A 19449-nucleotide genomic window follows, 5' to 3' on the forward strand; every position below is an offset into this window, starting at 1 on the left:
CAGCTCTTCTATTCTCTTCAGCCTCCGTGTGTGATGACATGCTTGTGTCTCTGGGTAGCACAGTCTGCCTTTGCCCAAGTCACTGATTGCCTTCCTGAGAGCCACGGCTGCCAGCCAGCGATGTGCAGGCTCCCAGGTCAGTCCCTGCCTGCAGTGAGTGCTTACAGAGGAGTATAAGATTATTTTAATTGGCTTTTTCTTTGCGATGCCTTTGCTTTATTGCATCTCTCAAAGGCCAGTGTCAGAAGAGTCACTTGTTGGTAGCTCCCTGCTCATGCAAAAGCTGTGGCCTGGGTCCTTGAATCAGGTAGGACAACAACCTTGCCTTCAGGAAGCCTAAGGGAGAGCAGGCTCCACCATATCTCAATTAACCTTTTCTTTAAAGGCACAGGAAATAGTGTCCTCCATCAACTGAAGCAATCAAATTACTGTTCCCCTCAGCTGAAGGGTAGCAGTGGAGGTGGTCACTGATGTGTTTTCTTCATTCATTTGCTTTTGTGAATGATCACTGGGAACAGCTGGGTTGAGCAGCTTTGTGTGTGTGAGCACACAAAGAACCTGTGAAATATGAAGTGTGGCATTGGATCTGTGCTATTGGAATAGAGCAATTCCTGATTACAGCTTTCTGTCAGTTAGGATGGATGTATTTTTACTGTAGCTGAAATTACCTTTTCAGCCTTCGAGTACTTTAATGCTTACTAGGTACGTTCAAGCAACTTGAGCGCTTTCCTCCTCACTTCAGCTAGAAGAACGTGCAGTATTTCTTGCTTGGGAGAGGAGGAATTGGTGTATAGAAGAAAAGTATCTGAAGATGCTTCCAGTCAGAATCAACCCACATAGAACAGACCTTGGGCACCAGAGCCTGCTTTGTGCACTGTGTTTCTGCAGTGATCCAAGTGTTTCCTTCGGATGCAAATGTTCACCTCCCTCCTCCATGCTTCTATTCAGGACAATTAGTAATATTACCAAAAACGAGGAAAGAGCCAGCTATCTTTTTAAAGCAGGCTTTTGGGGAACAGGTTACCCATTTGCCATATGTGTGTGACCAAACCTGTCTACCTATGGAGAGGCAGTTAAGGAACAGGGTGCCTATGTCCATGATGCAATGGACATTTTAGTGAAGCAGAGAGGAGAGCTCTGGTATGTTCACTGGATGTATTCTACTGAAAGCAATTCCACTTTCCAGTTTTGCAGTGCCTGCAGGCGGTGGTACTGAAGAAACCTCTAGCACTCGAGCAGCCCACCCGTGCATCATCCCCATGGTGACCCACAGAGATCACAGTGCTATAGGCCGATTGTAGCACATGGGTTACCTTGTTTTATGTAAGTTCATGAAACCAAAAGAAGAGAGGTTGGGGCTGATGGAGAGCTGGAGGTGTGCAGCAGAGGGGAGGAAGGCAGCGAGCAGTGCTGGGTTGGCAGGGAGCTGGCAGGATGAGTTCTGACACTTTCTAATTTTGGAGCACTTGCCTTTGTAACCTTAATAATTCTGTTCTAATAGACTAGATACAGAAATCACGTTGTATGTTCTGAGGAATTTGGTTACTATGGTAATGGGTCTATAAGTACATAGGAGATAAGATGTCAGCAATCAGAACAGCTGTAATTTAGCACGCAGACCTGCGATTGCCTGGGCTGGGGAGGCAGGCCGCTACAAACTTCTGCTTCAATCTCCTGTTCCACTGCCAGAATGCCTGATCCTGTGTGAAAGTGACGTCAGAGCTTCTACAATAAATCTTTCAGTTTTATGGAATTTCAGCAGACATGCCCGAAATTTCTGGGTAAACAGACCACATACCTCCTTCTGTGCCAGGGGAGGGAGGTCTGTGCGTTCCCACCCAGCCTCTGGGTGCTCAGCCAGCATTTCTCAAGGCTGGGGACAGAGAGGTTACAAGGGGGGACTGTCCTCGCCAGGACAAAGCTGGCAGGCTCACTCGGAAGGACGGAACGAGGCAGAGGATTTGCAGTATTGGGAGCATAGATGGGACCATACGAAGTGCACGGCTGTGCAGTAACAACAGGGATCCTGCATAAAGCTGGGGTTTGTTAGGAGTGAGAGGATATGAACGACTCGGGTATGTCCGTTGATAGCATGGGGGTTGTGGAACTTACTGAGGCACAGCACAGCTCTGTACTTGTGCTCATCCCCTATGAAAAAGAGAACTTTTAAACTTCTAATGACAGTGCAGCAAAATGAGTAAATCAGTGTAGACTGACAAGTAATAAATACAAACTGTAAATCGGTCTTAATCAGCTCTTAAATTGGCTCCTCATCCTAACAGGAGGGGAGCAGCCTGGTAGTCAGAGTGGTGGCTTTAAGAAGTCCTCAGGGAGCTGGCCGTTATTTGGATGCCATCATATTGCTGCTTAGCAGGTACAGGACTCAGCAGGACCTTCAGTCCTGTGGTCTTAACTGTCCAATTGAGGCATATCCTTGGCTGAACCACTGCTGCCCAAGTTGTTTTGTGGATTAGTTGAAATAAGCAACTCAAAATTAAAAGAGTGGGCTTGTTATTGTGACAGAGGCTAAAAAGCACTTTCTGTTGTAAGTAGATGGCATGGAGAGAAGCAGGCCTTGCAGAACTCACAGGAGCAACGTTTCCATGGCTAGGTAAAGCAGTGAGAAAGATTTTCTTTACTGTTGTTTTATTTTGTTGTGTTTTTTTTTGTGTGTATGTGCTTTGACTAATCCTCTTGCTGTGTGGTATTTAAAAAAATTTTTCTGCTCAGTCATGCGAGGACAGGAAGAATAAATACTTAGCTTGAGCTGGAGTCAAACAGGACCTATCACCATCTCTTTGGGGAATTCCAGCAGGAAAGGAGGTGCTCATGGGCTCTGATGTGTGTGAAATCATGGCTTGGAGAAGGTACTCTGCTTCCAGGAGCAGAGAACCTGGCAGGACTGACTGCACTGTAGCAGAAAGCTTCAGATGATTCTGGTGCTGAAATACACTCTGAACCTGCTTTACATTGCAAACCAAAGTAAGAAACGTGTATGTGTAGGTAGATCCCTTATACATACGTCCTGTGTTAAACAAACTCAACCTTTTTTGTAACAAAGTGCTTTGATGATCCAATGTTTGGTTGGCCCCAGAAGAGCAGCAGTACGATCTGCTGTGCTAAGCGTGGTCCTGGCAGTGGGTCACCTCTGCATCAGAGGTGCCAGGGGCATTCCCACCTGGCCTGGCTGGGGGAGTTCTTCCTCCTGGAAACCTCTAGTCTAAAAGCAGTGCTTGTGCCTCTTGGTTGTGGTGTCTTTGGACACTGCAGGTTGGTTTTGCTCTTTATAGCTTAGATGGTTCATCCCTTTGCTCTGTTCAACGTTTTTGGCTCTTACATTTTATGGGTTATTCCCTTGTTCTCCCATGCCTTGCTTATGTGTCACTTTCAACTCCTGCACCTATTCTCTTGCAGTTTAGTTTGGCTTCTTGGACATTTATAACTTCTTACTTCTAAGCCTGATGCTGTGCTTTCCTTCTGTTGGTAGATGTGAGTGGAGAACAAAAGCCAGGAGCAGACTGTGGCAGAGATTTCCTCAATGTTTCTTGAGAAATTCTGTATTATTTTTCCAATGGATTCTCTCTCTCTACTTTTATTCTTAATTTGGCATCATCTTCATGTGGCCGTGCAGTTATTACCATGCAGCTATCTGCCCAAGGCTCATCTCATGTGAGTTAGGTTTAGTTTAGGAGTAGGGGTGGGGTGACCTCTTGTTAACGTCGAACTTTCATCTCCTGTTTTGGTGCTCATTCACATCCTTTTCTAAGGTTCCCGTGTCATTTTTGGTACTGCCAACGCCATGGACACACAGTGTGTTTTTGTTTCCTTATTGGTCTGAAAAGCTTCATAGTGCTTCTGGCCTCTTTTCTGAAACTGTGGTACTGCTGCTTTTTAGTTACTACTTTTCTTGAGGGTAATTACCTATAATGTGGCTTTAGGAGCTTGTTTCTGAGTCCTAGGTCGTTTGTGCTGAACCCAAAGCAGCAGGTTTGCTTACATCCTCTGTATTTCTCATTCTGGGGCGGAATTAGATAGCAGTCAAAATTTTTTCTTGAAATTCTGGACCCATTAGGACATCTGAGCCGTTATGGGCAGCTGGAATTTCCCAGGATCCCACCAGCTGCCTCTGTCCTGGTCACTGTGCACTGGGACTGCGGGCGCTGAACACCGGGGCAGAGGCACAGAGCTGCCAGCAGCGTTAGGGCGGTGATGCTCTGCGGAGGGCAGGAAAATAGTTGGCGGCCGCTCCAAACCTAATGAATTGCTAAAGAAGGCGGGCAGAAGATTTCATTTTTTCCAGTTGTCTTCCTCATAGCTTTGCTAGCCTAAGGAACTACTAAATTTAGAGCTGACCTTCATAATAAATATACCAGAACTATCACAAGCGAAGGGATTTGGGAGATGGTAGTGCTGGGGATGTCGGTATGGTTGGCGCTTCCTGAACGTTATGAGAAGTGAACACAGGCTGTTCTGCAGGTTCAACTTGTGATCCAATGGGATGTTTCATTTCAATAAAGAGAAAAAAAACAACAACAACCCAGGCTGCTTTTGGGCATTAACATGTCTTTCAAGGGCATCGCTCCTGTGTTGTTAAAAGTGGTAAGATCTGTGGTGGGTTTGATGTTGCTCAGGTGAGTGACGTTGCAAAAATTGCCAGTTAACAGAAGTCATACTTTCAGGTTATTGAAAGTGTTAGGTGTAGTCGTGTTTGTTTGTAACTGGTACTTGTAACTGTTGTGAAAATAGATAGAGTTTCTACAGAGTATCCGTCTTTAGCACAGGAACAAGCTTACCGAGTTGGTTAGCTTTCCGGCTACTTAGAATCAGGCAGAAAAACAGAACACCAAACAGAATGGGAAGCACATCATCCCAGTAAACACACCCAACCCAGAAGCACAGATCCTGAGCTATAGGAAACCTCACTGCCTGACCCTCTTGCTGGTGACATTCCTGGAAAGTAAACATCCAGGCAGCACAGCTCAGCAAGTGTGCTGGGGTAAGTGATTCAGGGAGCTGATGATGGACATTTTAGTGTCAGAATCTTGAGAGGAAATCAAAGTAAGCTGCACAGCGTACAAGTGCACGGATAAGAGAAATGCAAGCAGTATTCTAAGATAAAAGTGTCTTCCTGAGGCTATTCTGTGAAGAAGTATAATACAAGGAAGAAATACAGGTGGTGAAGCAGAGAAGGAAAGAAACATATCTACGAAGAGGTTTTTCCAGGAGAGAGCGATTCCTCAACAATCTTTTTCAAGCTGAAAAAGGAATCTTCCTGGAATTGCTAAGATTGCTTTGTCAGAGGAAGAAACGTTTATCACACTGGGGAAGAGAAGCCTGTTTGAACAAAAAGCCATCAGAATTCAGCACGTTATCCGGGTACAAATTCTTCTCATCCCTATAACCTCTTCCTTCTGCAGATACACGTGAAAGATGTAAAGGGAACAGCATTTCAGGATGGCTCTTTGCTGTAAATTTCTGCTGCAGAGGAGGAACTCGGCTCCTTCTCCATGAGCAATGCTCTTGTTGCATGAGTGTACATGGAGCTTCGCAAAGTGCTTGGTACTGTTGTACTGCAAGTGGTGGAAGTGTCAGTGTGGCTGAGGGACCTCACCTGCCTTTAGCAGCAGAAAGGGTTCATGGCTCAGAGACTGACAGTCTCATCTTTCCCTTTCCCCCTTTCTTTCAGAATATTGTGTATTTTCCTAACTGTCTTTGAAAGAATGCCATTCATCTGCATCTCCATTTTCCTTAATGACACATAGCATGGAGAGCAAGTGTACCAAAAAGAGTGATGATAAGGTGACGAAGAGAAGGGCAAGTTCATGACTGAGTCAGCATACTGCATCTGAGCTAGAGCTCACTGCTGAGGGCAGGACAGGACCCCGAGGAAGATGCTCCTCAGTGCCTCTTGTCCCTCTTACAGGGCACAGAAGGAGCAAAGTGCTGTTTACTGCATCTCCAAGTTGTTCTTGTTTCATTTCTGGGATGGTTTTTTGCCCCCTAATTACCGCTCTAGGAAGATCTCCAGATTGCAGAACTAGAAGTATGTAGTTACCGTGGTGGGAGAGGCTCACCCAAGTGCGCAAGTAGTCTGCGGTGTGTGGGTTTGTAGGCATCCAGTGACCACAGTCACAGCTGTTCTGTGGGGCTGTGGGGTGTGATGGACTTCCCAGTGTGAGAGTCACCGTGATGCTTTTGATAGCGGGTGGACCAGAGTCTGTGCTGAGAAATGTTTTAAGGAATGTCCACAGCAACGTGAAGGTTAATTTTTTTCTCTCAGACACTACTTGTGCCATTCATCACATCGCCCTTTTTAATCTTCAGTTTTCTATTCTGCATCTATTGTAAGAAAAAGAGGAGTTACTTTAAAAAATAGAAAGTACTGGGCTTGTAGGTCACAGCTGTATTGAAAGCCAACAGAAATTTTCAAGTCAGTATTTGAGGCAGTCTTACCATCGAACTCTTGCTTTGGGCATAATTGTAAGTAGAAGAAAAAACATTTCAGTCATTTCTTTCAGTAGTTGTAGTTCACCATGTTTCTGATGGTGGTGGAAATTTTTGGTGTCAGCCAGAAGCCATTCAGGAAAATTTTAATAGTGTGTTGAGAGGATAATTTGATCTCAGCCTCACATACTCCCTGAGTCTGACCCACATGCAAGTGGGAGAAAATCCCTATTCCCTCTTCCAGCAGTTGTATGATGACATTTGTTCCAATCTGTTTGATGCAAGAGCAAGGGGAAAGGGTGCAAGCAGAGGAAGATACTCTAAAAATTAGCAACTCTTTGCACTGCATTTAGTGCTTAATAGATAGATAGCAGTTCCCAGATGGTGGTGTTGCTGGTTTGTATTTCATGGTAGTCATTTGCTCTCTCCGTCCCCCAGCTCTGGGTTGGGTAAGAAGAATTTCCAGGTCCCCGTGTTTGTCTGTGTTGGATATTCACTGTGTTGTTTCACTGTTAGACAGTGCAGCCCTGAAGGTGTTGGGGCCGTGTCCTCCTACATAGATCTTAAGTGTGATGTACGTTTTAGCAGGGAGGAATGCCTAGTGTACCTACACTTGGTACTGAAGATAATTTCTCCAAGTTTTCCTTCATTAAGTGTATCATTTGGCAGATGACTACAACGTGAAGCGAGATTTGCATTTCAAACAGCAAATAATAGTTTGCTTATAATTCCATAATGGAGGGCAGCATTCCTGGTGCCTTTGATAGCCATTATGGGAGCCCTTGTATGCAGTGAGATGCGAGGAGGGGCAGGGTGGTGGGCAGCTTCATGGCATGTACATCTGCACATGGCTTCCATTTTGGCTCTGTCGTGGTATCTCTGCTTCCTGAAGCTGACGGATGTTGAATACATTGACTCTCTCAGACTTCATTTGTATGGACAGCACGTGCTGCTTTTTAATGCTAATAATCTACAAGCCTATATGCTAACTGTCATGTTTTGGTTTCTACAAACTTCTGAACTAAGGAACTGCAAAGGCTTTGATGCACTTGTGCTTCGTGTGGTGTGGATGGGCCCTTCTCGTTGCATGGGTGTGGGTGCAAGGCAGCAGGTGAGTGGAGATCTCAGGGATGAGCTTGCTACTCATCTGCAGAGCAATTCAAGTGCATTTTCTTCCCTCCATCTTGGGAAGAGGAGTCTCTGAGGGTTTAATATACACCGAGCCATGGCACCTGGCCATGCAGGGCTTTGGTTGCACTCCTCTGTGGGATCCTGGGGGATCTTAGTCACTGGGCTGGGCAGGGGATGACACGGGCAGGGAGCTCCAAGAGAACAGGTCCTACCCCTTCCTCACCTCCCAGCTTCCCCATGGCCGTGGTTCGAGGTGTGCCCGTGCACATTGAGTGCTTGCTGTAATTACAGGGAATGCAACGTCTTCACTATTCATAGAGCTCTGGATGCGTGCATGCCATTTCTGCTAATGGACAGTTGTTGGGATGAAAGTAATTTGATAAAAACATTTTGGCCTGTAATCACGCTGGTAATGACAGTCACTCTGTAAATTAGTTTTGCAAGGATAGAGTTGGTGCAGGCCTGTGCTTTGCTCGTTCCTTGGTTCATTCTGAATCCTGTTGTAGAAGTGGTCTAAGCACCCATTGGTGTGTTGTGTGCAGAGCAGCATTTCTGTTCAGTACAAGTGATAGTGGGGAAAACCAACGGAGTTTGTTTTAGCCGAGTTGAGCAGCTATAAAGTGTGATGGCTTCATCATAGGGCATTGCACTGCCGTGTCCCCATCCCACGCCCCACAAAGCCACCAGTCCTGAGCCATCTGATGAGAGATATTCGGTGCCACTGTGCTCCACAGGATCCAAAACCTGTAGCAGAGAGACTGCCTGGGTGGAAGAATGTAAAACGTGTTGTTGCAGCTTGACCATCAGTTAGCAAACCAGCTGCTTGCTGGTGTATAATTTAATTTTCGGTGCACTTCAGTTGCAGGTTTTGTTTTTCCCTTTTCCTGAAGACTCCTCTGTACTGTCAGTACATTCAGAACAATGTGATAATCACAGTGCACGCTGCTTCTCCAAGTTCATTTCCCCAGAGCGTTCCAGTGCTGTTGCCCAAGAGGGGCACAGCCTCCAGAGCTGCTGTTCTCAAGTTTTTAGCACTGCCCTTTTTTATCCTGAGGCAGCGTTTTGGGGACATCCACACGGGGTGGGAGCAGCAGTCCCAGCTGTGCCATGCATCCCCTGCACGCGCTGCTGCGGGGCCATGTGACTCGGGGCCATATTAGCAGGTTTATCCAAGCCTAGCCCCTGCGACTAACAGATGTAGGCAAAAGGGCATGCTGGGATTGCAGCAGTTGCTTTTGAACAACAATGTCCTTTTTGTGAGAATCTGACGCTTCTTAAAAGATGGAACATGACATCATTACCGTCGGTCCAAGAAGCATTCCTTCAATAATACTGAGTGTGCTCTGCTTATCAGCTCCCTCCCCCCCGCTCCATTCTCTGCCTTTTCTGACTGATGCTTTTTGTCTATTGTTTCTTTCGGGGCTGTAAATGTGAAACAGTTGTCTTTCAGTGTTATGTGCTTGTTAGAGCTGGAATCAAGTGGAATATTGTTGGCTTATTTGAAAGAAAGAAAGAAAAATAACAAAAAAAAACCCCACTTTTATTCCAGTCTTCTTATATGCGACAGGCTTCAGGTAGGGGCCACTTGGAGCCAATTATTTCCCTTCCCACGCTGTGTTCGTTACTGCATGGTGTAAGGAAGGTGAGGGCAGTGCAGCCCCAGTGCCATGCCCCAGCCCTGCTCTGCTGGCACTCAGATGTGCCATGTGCTGCTCGGAGGCTCTGCACCAAAACCAAGTACACGTGTGCTCGCTCACAAGTGCAGTCCACCAGAGCTCTGTGTGTTTCATCCACGGATTTTGTGCTTGGTCCACCACTGGGATTTCACATCGATTTTTCCATAGCCCCTGGGACTGGGCTGTTGAGAGAGAGCACCTTGGGTTACCTTAGAAATCTTGCATCTCACGGCTTGGACGAAAGCTGGAAAAATGCTGGGTTTCAGCTCCCTGCTCTGCCTTCTCCCTCCCACACATGTCTTCAGCAAGAAAACGGGGAAATCTTGCAGGCTTCTCCACGAGGTATGGCTCAGCTGTCTCTCGTGCCATTGTGCTCTCCTTGCAGCAGTGCTGGCAGTTACTGGGACTAGCAAGGAGCAGGCAGGCTGCTGCAGGTCCACGTGCTGCAGCTGCCTGGAGAGGAGTGGTACGTGGAGCACCAGCGTTCGGGAGCGTGGCTGTTTCCATCCTCATTGGAACTGCTCTGTTCAATGATTCATCAATGGGTTTGGAGAAAGGTGGAGTTTGTAATGTCCAGAAAAGGAGGAAATACGGCTGGGGATAGACCTTCTGATGGGTTGGTGAAGTCAGATTTATTGTCTTGACCTGATGAGGGTTTTATGGAGGCAGTGAGCGCCGTGGTGAACTGTTTGCTGGTGGAGGAGAACTGTTTTCATTGGACACGGTTTGTTGGAACTGAGTGCATCCCAATACTGATGCTCTCCTCACAGGACAAACCCCCATGTGTTCTGCGTGGCTTCATCTGGTGTTAAGAAGCGGGAGGATTTTGGCACAACCAGAAAGTACACTTGCATTACAGATAAATTCCAAGGCACATCTTCAGTAAATGAAAGCAAACGCACAGTGTAAACAGAAAAGGTTCCATGCATTCCTAATAGTGTGTGAGCATGTGGCTCTGTGCTCTGCTTTGAGAAGTCCAGACAGTGGTCTGAGCTGTGGCATGTGTGGCTCTCCAGGGAGAGGCAGTTGGAGTAATGGTGCTGCTGTTGACAAGCTGGTATCAGCGTGGGGCAGAGCCACGCTGCTGAGCACTCTGCAGGTGATGGAGCAGATGCTGGGGTGAGGAGTGTGTCTCATTCTGTGCTCTGGTTTGGAATTGTGTTCTGTTGAAAGTCTCAACTGCTGTCTCAGTGGGACTTTGCCACCCCGGAGGATGGGTTGCACTGCTTGGTGTAATGGGGTTGCGTGCTTGGGAGGAAGTGGAAGCTGCTCTTCTGCGGCTTTGTTTGTGGGTCTTTGAGCAGAGGATAATCAGTGAAGGACTGCAATTTTTTTCTTGCAGTAATCCATGCTGAAGAGGCTCCATTCATACAGATGAACCAAGGGTTGAGGCAGCACTTTAAACCCAGATAGTCGGTCGGCTCACTGCCCAGCAGGATGCCATCAACCAGCCGAGCGGGCAGCCTGAAGGACCCCGAAATCGCAGAGCTCTTCTTCAAAGAAGATCCAGAAAAGCTCTTCACAGATCTCCGAGAGATTGGCCATGGAAGCTTTGGAGCAGTTTATTTTGTAAGTAACCTTATACCTTGTGGATTTTAGCTGTGACTGCTGTGGATGGTGGTGTGATGTTTGGGGCAGAGGCGTTTTCCCATGTATGTGTGCAGTTTCAGGCTGTTTGCAGGCTGTCTGTAAGGTGTTTGCATACAGCTGAAAGGAGCTGGAGATGTGGCCCTGCCCAGTGCTTTCAGGGGCACTGTTACATTGCAAGTAGGGATTTTCCTGCAGATTAAAACATGTATTTTGGCTCCATTGATTCTGATTGACAACACAGTTCTGTTGGTCTGACTGTCTCCTTATCATCTCTCCCTGGAGAGGAGTTCTCTCTCCCTTTGTGCGTACCCCACAGGCTGCCTTACAGCCATTCTTTGAGTTTGGCACCTGAATGTTGGGGCTTTTGTTATCATTTGGCCTGACACATCCTTCCCTCCTGCAGGCAAGAATCCCACTCTTCTGCTGTATAAAAGCAATTGACAGGAACGTGTGGACAGCAGCTTCTCCCAGGCTGCTTGTGTAGCTCAGATACTGCAGGGCAGCCTCATCTGCAGGTTGCTCTATGTCAACCCAAGTGCATACTGTGAGACCTTCATTAAAAAAACCGTTTTCCTTAAAAAAAAAACCTTTTTACATTTATAATTATAGGAGGTGTGGCCAAACCTGCCAATTATCCTTCAGAAAGCCATTTGTGTCAGGATTTTATGAGATGCCTATTCATTGTTAATAATTGCAGCAGACCATGTTGGGAACCTTCCAGCTCAAATTTAATGCAGCACAGATGAACTAATTAGGAAAAGCTTCTTAATTTTGTTCCCTGCTTAAAACTATGAGCTGCCACTGTCTGGGAACAGATCTGGAGGAGGAAGTGCTTTCTGATAAAGCAGCGGTCACCTGTGGACAGTGCTTCCTATTCCTTGTTCACTTGGCTTGAAGAGTGGACATAAAAGGAGAGAACAGAAAGTTTGTCTTCCTGTAAGTGGAAATATTACTGAAAGTTTTTCAGGAATACTGCACATTATAAAGGAACGTGTGAGCCATGTGAGGTGCAAAACCAGCAAGCTAATGGCATTCCCAAATACAGCAAGATGCCGTTGTGGCACCTGCAGCACTCAGTGGCAGTGGTTGGGGGTGGGGGGTGATTGCCCATTACTGCAAGGAGGTAGGAAGGAGGAGGTCGTTAATACATAGACCCACCTTTCTCTCTTTTTTTAACCACCAGCTTATTATATTTTCATTATTATAAAGCTTTGGCCTATGTATTTTGTATATATACACACACACACACTCGCATCTTTTTGCTGATAGTAGATCTAAGAACTTCCCAAGGTCTTGAATTTGAAACTGTTTCAGGTTCTGACATTCAGTAACTCAAGCAGAAACCTAAAATATGATGTTGGTGGTTGGACTAGATGACTGAGTTGGCAGCAGGAGGGAAGAATTTTAGTTTAGGTGAAATATATATCAAGAACTGATGTAGGAAGGTATACGTTTTAGGTCCTTCATTCTTCTGTAAAGACGAAAACAAAATTGAATTTCTTTGTCAAGATTTTGATTCTGCTAATGTACACTATTAAACTTTCTCTAATCACTGTGATATTGGATTATAGTTAATAACAACTTAAAAGCACCTGACCAAAGGTGGTGACATTCCTCCACCTTTCTTTGCTCGTGCCTTGCTTGTGTCACTGCTGCAGTTACCAAAGGCATCCAGTCCACTCTTCTTTCTTTTTTTCTGTCATGAGACATCCTGCAGTAGCCAGAAAGTTTCTTACCCCTTGTTTTAACTGAATTTTGCTGTTTTACTTCGTGGTTTAGTTTCTTGCAAACTGCAAGTCTGGCTCCTCTGAATCATTTTGTATTATCCTCACCCTACTCCGTGTTCTGCAATGTAATAATAGCTTCCATTGACACAGGAAACCTACTGCACTGGAATGCTGCAGATGGAGCTGAAGAATAACCCACTCCCTTTTGTTAGCACTGCTCCTTCTGCTCTGCTGTAGTATTTTGCTCCGTGCTTTATTGCAGCTCTTTGCTGACTTGCCTGTTCCAGAGATTGCTTCTTATTAGAGACAAAGATCTAGGATATATATATACAAATATATACATATTAAAAACAAAACAAAAAACAAAAAAAACAGAACCCTGCTAAAAAAAATAAAACACCAAAGCCAACAAAAATGAACACTTATAGGTACTGTAATACCAGCAAGACAGCAGGGAGTGTCCCCTTAAACAGAAGGGAAACTAGAGTGAGTGATGGTTCCAGCTTACATCTGGTTGAAAGGAGGACTGGCAGGGAACTCTGGGAATCTCTTTAATGAATGACAGAATTAAAATAGGACTGAAAAGCACTCCTACAAAAGGCAGAGTGCTGACGTTCCATTAATCCATACTCTGATAGGCTCTGATAGCACTAATACGTGGAAACTGATTTTTCAGCAGTCATCAATGACTGCAGGCATGTGCATTGTTTTGATTTGTATCATTTGGCTTCATATCCCAATTAACTATGCTGCTGTCAGAGACCCTTCACTCCTGTGCCACTGACATCCTTAGCAGAGGCAGGTGGGGCCTTGTTTGGGCCTCATCCCCACTGGGTGCAGGCGTGCTGTCTGTAAGGTGCACGGGCCACCACTTTGTGCCAACTTAAACAAAACTTGTCTTATCTTGGAATGCTACTGTCTGAAATCAGGACGTCTGCCTTTTGAAGTGTGAAAAACCACTCAGGCTTATTTTGCAATATAAACAATAACACCATTGGACTGAGCAAATGAAAGTCTGAGCTAGCACCTGGAGATGGATGGCTGTGTGCTGCCATCTCTACGTAATCTGTCTTCCCTCAAGACGTGATAGCTGATTTGGGGGAGCACTGGGAGGAAAGCAGGGATCTCCTGAATGTCCTGTGACATCTTTACTTTGGTTTGGGATGGTGTAAGAGGGCTGGGCCTTGCTTCTGTTTTTTCTGAAGTGTACCATGGGCAGGAGAGAAATTGATTTAGAGAAAATTCATTCTGCTTGAATCAAAGCTGCTGTTATAAACTGTGATTCGTAGTTCAGGAGCAATGGCATTCAGCTCCTGCAAAGACTTGCTGAGTACAGAGAGTTGTTGCACCTTATCTCAGAAGATGCTTCAGTTGTCACTTTCTGCAGCAGCTAACTAATGGAGAAAGGTTTCTCAGTGCTTCTTCCTGAGTTAAGTCCCTGTGTGTGTGTGTGTGTTTGCTTTGCACCTTATGGGAAGTGGTGATCTGAAGGAACTGATGCACTGTGCTTTCATGTTGCAGGCACGTGATGTGCGCACCAACGAAGTGGTGGCCATCAAGAAGATGTCATACAGTGGGAAGCAGTCCAACGAGGTATGGACAATATCTTACATATTAAGTCGTGACCACTGAAAGTGTTTATTCTGTGGGATGGCTGTAATTAGCCTGGGCTGTGGTGAGATAGACCTCTCCTGTAACCGAAGGTGAATGAGGATACAGTGTAAACAAATTGGTTTATTGTTCTCAGTGGTTATCTTCTCCTGCAGAAGATCAGCAGGATTCTTTGGACACAAAGTGCAATTTATGGGGCCACAGAAATGTGTAGAAATATATATATATTAAAAACAAAAAGACCCCAAATATATAAAAATAAAAAAATTGCATGTATGTATTCAAGCTTTATAAAGTTTTGTTGTTTTACCCTTAAGCATTCAATTCTAAATTCCTTTTAAAGGAACTGTTTTGCTTACTGGACAAAGGCTTAATCGGGATAGTAGCAGTGGATGTAGTAGTGAAAGATTCATAGAGAATCTTGCCTTACACCAGTAGTGTGACAGAGTGCATCCTTCCCTGAAATGAGGAGGAGCTGAAATGAAAGCAGTGAATGAATGTGAAAATCTGAACAGCAGCACAATTAGTGAAAACTGTCAGAGCTGGGGATTAAAGTGATCTTTGCAGAGTGATCTGGAAAAGTAGGCCTCTGAGGTTTAAATGTTCAGTGTTTTCTTGGCCACCCCAGATTACGTTTTTTCCTAAAATGCTTAGCAGAGAATTGATTTTATACTTGAAATGTTTAAGTGCCAGTACAGATTCTTGAAAAGCCCAACAGGATGTGAACAGCTGATTAGGTATTACCTCTGGTAATGACATCTATCAAATCATGGCACAATTTTTTCAGCAGATGTATTTATTGTAAATACATTGTTCGAGGCATCGGCGGTTTCCTCCCCCTGTTCTCTGTATCCCACCCAGTCTTAGAGGCAGCCTCACTGATGAGTTTCACTCACAACAGAAAGTGCCTTTTGTGTATTGATCATCTGCACGGCCAGGCACTGAAGCATTGCTTCCTTTCTGTTTCTGTATGTGTGTAGGAGGTAGAGGTGGCAGTGTCTCTCCAGCAATCCTAAATTCTAACTTCACAGTTAAATTTGCTGTGTGCTTCTATTTTGTCACTGCAGTGACTTGTTTAACTGTGTACTGATGAAAGAATAATTTGTACTTACTACTTGTCCTGCTGTTTTAATTACTGTGAGCTATAAATACTCTGTTCACATGAATGAAACAAACTGTGCACGCTTCAGAAATAGCTTCTGTTTGTCTTCAATGCATATGTTTCTTTATTTTGAAGAAAGTAACAAGACAAGGATTAAAATGCTTTATATTTACTTCTATATTCATTTGTTTTATTTGGAAGTTTGCTAGAGTTATGGTGTAAAGGGAGCTAAGGGTGTTTCTGATGTCATTTACATGTACTTTGTTTTCGTAAGATTTTATGATTGGTGGGATGAATCACTCTTTAAAATAAGAACATATGTTATTTGAAAAATAAGTTTTAAACCTCTGAAGTACATGGTACTGCACTCATAGTGTGATCTCAGAGCTTTTTTTACTCAGGAGATCACGAATAAGTCTTGACTGATATATTGCCTCTCATCCCAGTATAGGAGAAGCTTAGGGAGGTGCTTCCTTGCTATGGCTTCTGTTGCTCAGTACCTCAAAGGTGACAGCATCATTCTTGTGCTGTGTCACTGAGAAAGTTTATGTCAGTACAGCTACACAGACATTGGTCTCATAAAATTTCTGCTGCTGAGAGATGTGTAGTCAGTGAGTTGCCTCAAGTGTGGCTGCCATGTCCCTGCTTTCATCGGTGTCTCATTTTTACTGAGGAAGATTTAGGATTTGTACATTTTCCAGAACCTTTGCATGGACCTTCCATCCATTGAGGACTCCCACCCCACACAGCCTGAGGAGCATTGCTGGGCCTAGGAGCTGCTCAGGGGTGGAACCCTCTGCTGTTGGATGAGCATTCTGCCTCTCGTTAACTTCAGAACTGATAATCTTTCTTGAAAAGGTTTTCAGTGTCAGCACCATCATGTTGACATCTCAGTACTTAAGTGGTTACTGCATTTGTTACTGAGCATCTTTCCCAGTAGTACTAGTTCTGCTGTCACACTTGCCAGCTGTTGCCTTTCTTGCCCAAGGTTGGGTGGGTGTGCAGTGAGCTGAAGGACTTGCTGATTCTCTCCAGGGGAGAAAGTGTCTAGGCACACATTAGAAAATGACCTTTTGGTCTCTTTTGTGTTCTACAATTGCACTGTCAGTGTTTCTCTTATCGTAAATCTGGATTCCCTTGCCTAGCAGATGCCTCGTGTTAAATTGTTCCCTGTAACTAATAATGGAGAAATGTTATCAAGAGCATTGATTTATAGCTGCCAAAAATCTTACAGCATGATGGCATGATGTAGTTACCAGTAGGGATAGGTCTTAATGTCTGTAAGGCTTAAGGAAGAGATGGCTGATGCTGCTTAAGGATACACGGCCACATCTCTTTCAGGCTGAGGTGTGTTTGATTGGACAGCAGGAAGAGAATTGCTTCTTTTTGAGTACGTCCTCAGATCTCAAGTGTTTTCCAGGTAGATATAAAACGTTATGCTGATGGGAGATCCTTCTCATAAGGTTTAATCAATCAACTTGCTTTGTAGGTCAGGTGAGGAGTGATGTAGTGAACACCATGATGTTGATGGAAACTTTGTTGACTTGGAACTTAATGTTGATTTCTGCCTTTCAAAATAGATAAATAATGTACTAACTTAGCAAAAAAAAAAAAAATCAGACAACAGATTCATGAAGTCTTTTTGTTTCCTTTTTCCTACAGAAATGGCAGGATATTATTAAGGAAGTCAAGTTCCTCCAAAGAATAAAACACCCAAACAGTATAGAATACAAAGGCTGCTATTTGCGGGAGCATACGGCATGGGTAAGCATCTGCTGCACTCTGTGCTTCTCTGGCCTTGGTTAAGGGTGCTTTAAGCTTTCTCCAGCTGACCCTCAGGAGGGACATGAACATTTACATTGTACAGACCTGGATAAGTGCAGACAGAGATGTTACAGATGCTCAAGAAATTAAACATAGTTTTTATAAAACAAGATTCAGGGAAGTTTTCCCTTTCACTTGCAGAGTAAGGTAATTGTGCTGTTACTCTAATGTGCCTAGCTTGATAGACGGAGTATCTAAAATAAAGGAGAACTGGAGGAAATGAAAAATCTTTACTACTTTTCTTACTTTAGAGAAAAGTGAAAATCTGATTGTACTGTCCAGAAAATGACTGTGGCAACTTTATTAGATACTTAGAGATGACTAAACAAAGAACTGGCTATGCCACTGAATGCTTACAGCTCACTACATTGCACGTTGACTTAGTATGCTCCAGAAGTAACTGTTCAGTTGTATTTTAATGGAATAGAATCCCTACTGATAATTGTAAACAAGTTATGTTTTGAATTGTTAGCATTTCTACTATTTAACAGCATTCTCCTGTTGTGTGTTGTTTATTTTTGATGCTTTGTTGTTGTTAGTGGCATATGTTTAAAGGACAAAACCAACAAATTGGTTTTATCTCTGGCTGTCATCTCCTAGCCAATCTCAGGCATTTGATTTAAACAAACAAAAATCTAAAACCCCAAACTAAATTTAGTCTATATGAGAGTGTTTGCATAAAAATGTGTGTGTAGGAATAGCTGCATTTGGTTATGCAGAGGAAGCACCTTGTCAAAGTAAATGTGGTTTAGCACAAGGTCTTTTTAGCATTATATGTGAAATAAATCAAATAGTTGATGTAATAATGTAAATTGTAAGTTGTAAGTAGCATTCCTGTATCAGCTCCAGGAATCTGTGGGACAAAATTTTAGCTGCTTTTTTTTTTTCTTCAAATTTGACAGGAACAAAACTGTAAGTAAATCCCTAAGTAGCCCCTTAATACTCTGATGAGCTTAAGTGCAATTTAACATTCACATTGGGTACGTGAATGTAAAATAAGATATGTAGTACAATACATAACTGGCTGTGAAAATGCTCTCGCCTTCCTTTGCAGTGTTGGTGCTTGGCATCTTACACAAGAAGGCTGTGCTAATTCCAGCAAGAGCTGCCCTTGTGTGAGGGGTCAGTGCTCGGATGGGCTTATGTTATAAGTAATACTCGCATTGTTATAGCTGAGCACTGTTGATTTCCAGCTAAGTTTAGCATACAATCTGTGCTAGGATTTTTGCTGGTCACTCTAAATACCATTTCATTGTTGTTTATTATAGGTTTGTTTTGCAGGAGCAGTAATTTGCTGCTTCTAGTGGATGCAAGATATTCTTGAATATCTTTTCTTCCTCCTTTTTTTCTTACATAAAAGCTATGTATGTAAACGCATGGAGTTTGTTAAAGGCATTCTGTTTCCATTAGGAGTCAGGTTGAGGATGAAGTCCCGTACCTCCTCCTCCTTACTGGACCCAGGACAGGCTGACACTGCTGTGTTGTATGCACCATTAATTATTTCCATCTCTGTTAGAGATTTCCTAACAACTCTTTTGATTTCTTTTCACACAGCTTGTTATGGAATATTGTTTAGGATCAGCATCAGACTTACTAGAAGGTATGTCACACATTGTTTGATCGAAAATCAGATCTTTTGTTAAATGGCTGCTTTTCTATCAAGCTTCTTAAGTGAAGTTTCTTTGGAGAAATGTGAGTGCCAGAAACAGTTCATGACCAAAAGCTGAGCTGTTTGGGAGTCCCTTGCATTTCTCCAGTTTATTTATCGTGTGTGAATTGCCATAAGCTAGATTTCAAGTTCTAGAACTTTCACTGATGGAAAACTGAATACTGTTATTTGGGAAAGTAGTGACAGAATGGACAGGAAAGTGGTAGTTCCAAGGCAGACTCTTGTTGGAATATAGCTGCTATTTTAGAGTAGAAGATTACATCTGATTATAGAATGTATTCTGTCCTGGGATCTATTCTTAAACTGCACGTTTGCCTCTCTATCTGAACCTGGTAAAATTTAGCTTTAGTATTTTCTCTGCGTTTATATCATTAGCAGTACTCACTTGCATGCTGCAGACTACATTGTTTTCTTTAATATTGAATTTCAAATAAATTCTTTCCTGAAGTTCATAAAAAGCCATTGCAAGAAGTGGAAATAGCAGCAATTACCCATGGTGCTCTCCAGGGATTAGCATACTTGCATTCTCACAATATGATCCATAGGTAAGTGGTTATACTTTTGCTGTCTCATAGACCTATGGATAATTTACCTCAATGTCTGAATTCCGTTCATCTCAAATTTAATATTTGTAAGCAGAGATTTTCTTTTTGCAGTATATGAAGCTTATCTAGG

At 43.8% G+C, this 19449-nt stretch overlaps 1 protein-coding gene across 2 annotated transcripts in view; it reads left to right on the top strand.

Moving 5' to 3' along the window:
• Positions 1-19449, top strand: part of TAOK1 (TAO kinase 1) — a 55302-nt gene that overhangs the window by 12488 nt on the left and 23365 nt on the right. Inside the window, exons 1-6 of one of the 2 annotated variants that reach the window (XM_065731955.1) lie at positions 9466-9593; positions 10594-10820; positions 14090-14161; positions 16944-17045; positions 18660-18705; positions 19223-19319. In XM_065731955.1, the coding sequence (XP_065588027.1) occupies positions 10689-10820; positions 14090-14161; positions 16944-17045; positions 18660-18705; positions 19223-19319 (449 nt within the window). In that variant the 5' untranslated portion in view covers positions 9466-9593; positions 10594-10688. Of the gene's footprint in view, positions 1-9465; positions 9594-10593; positions 10821-14089; positions 14162-16943; positions 17046-18659; positions 18706-19222; positions 19320-19449 lie in introns of those variants that run through there. The other variant, XM_065731954.1, reaches the window with a different exon arrangement.

Source organism: Cyrtonyx montezumae, unplaced genomic scaffold, assembly GCF_038088225.1.
Source record: "Cyrtonyx montezumae isolate F1298 unplaced genomic scaffold, pur_monq_1.0 scaffold_15, whole genome shotgun sequence".
NCBI lineage: Eukaryota > Metazoa > Chordata > Aves > Galliformes > Odontophoridae > Cyrtonyx > Cyrtonyx montezumae.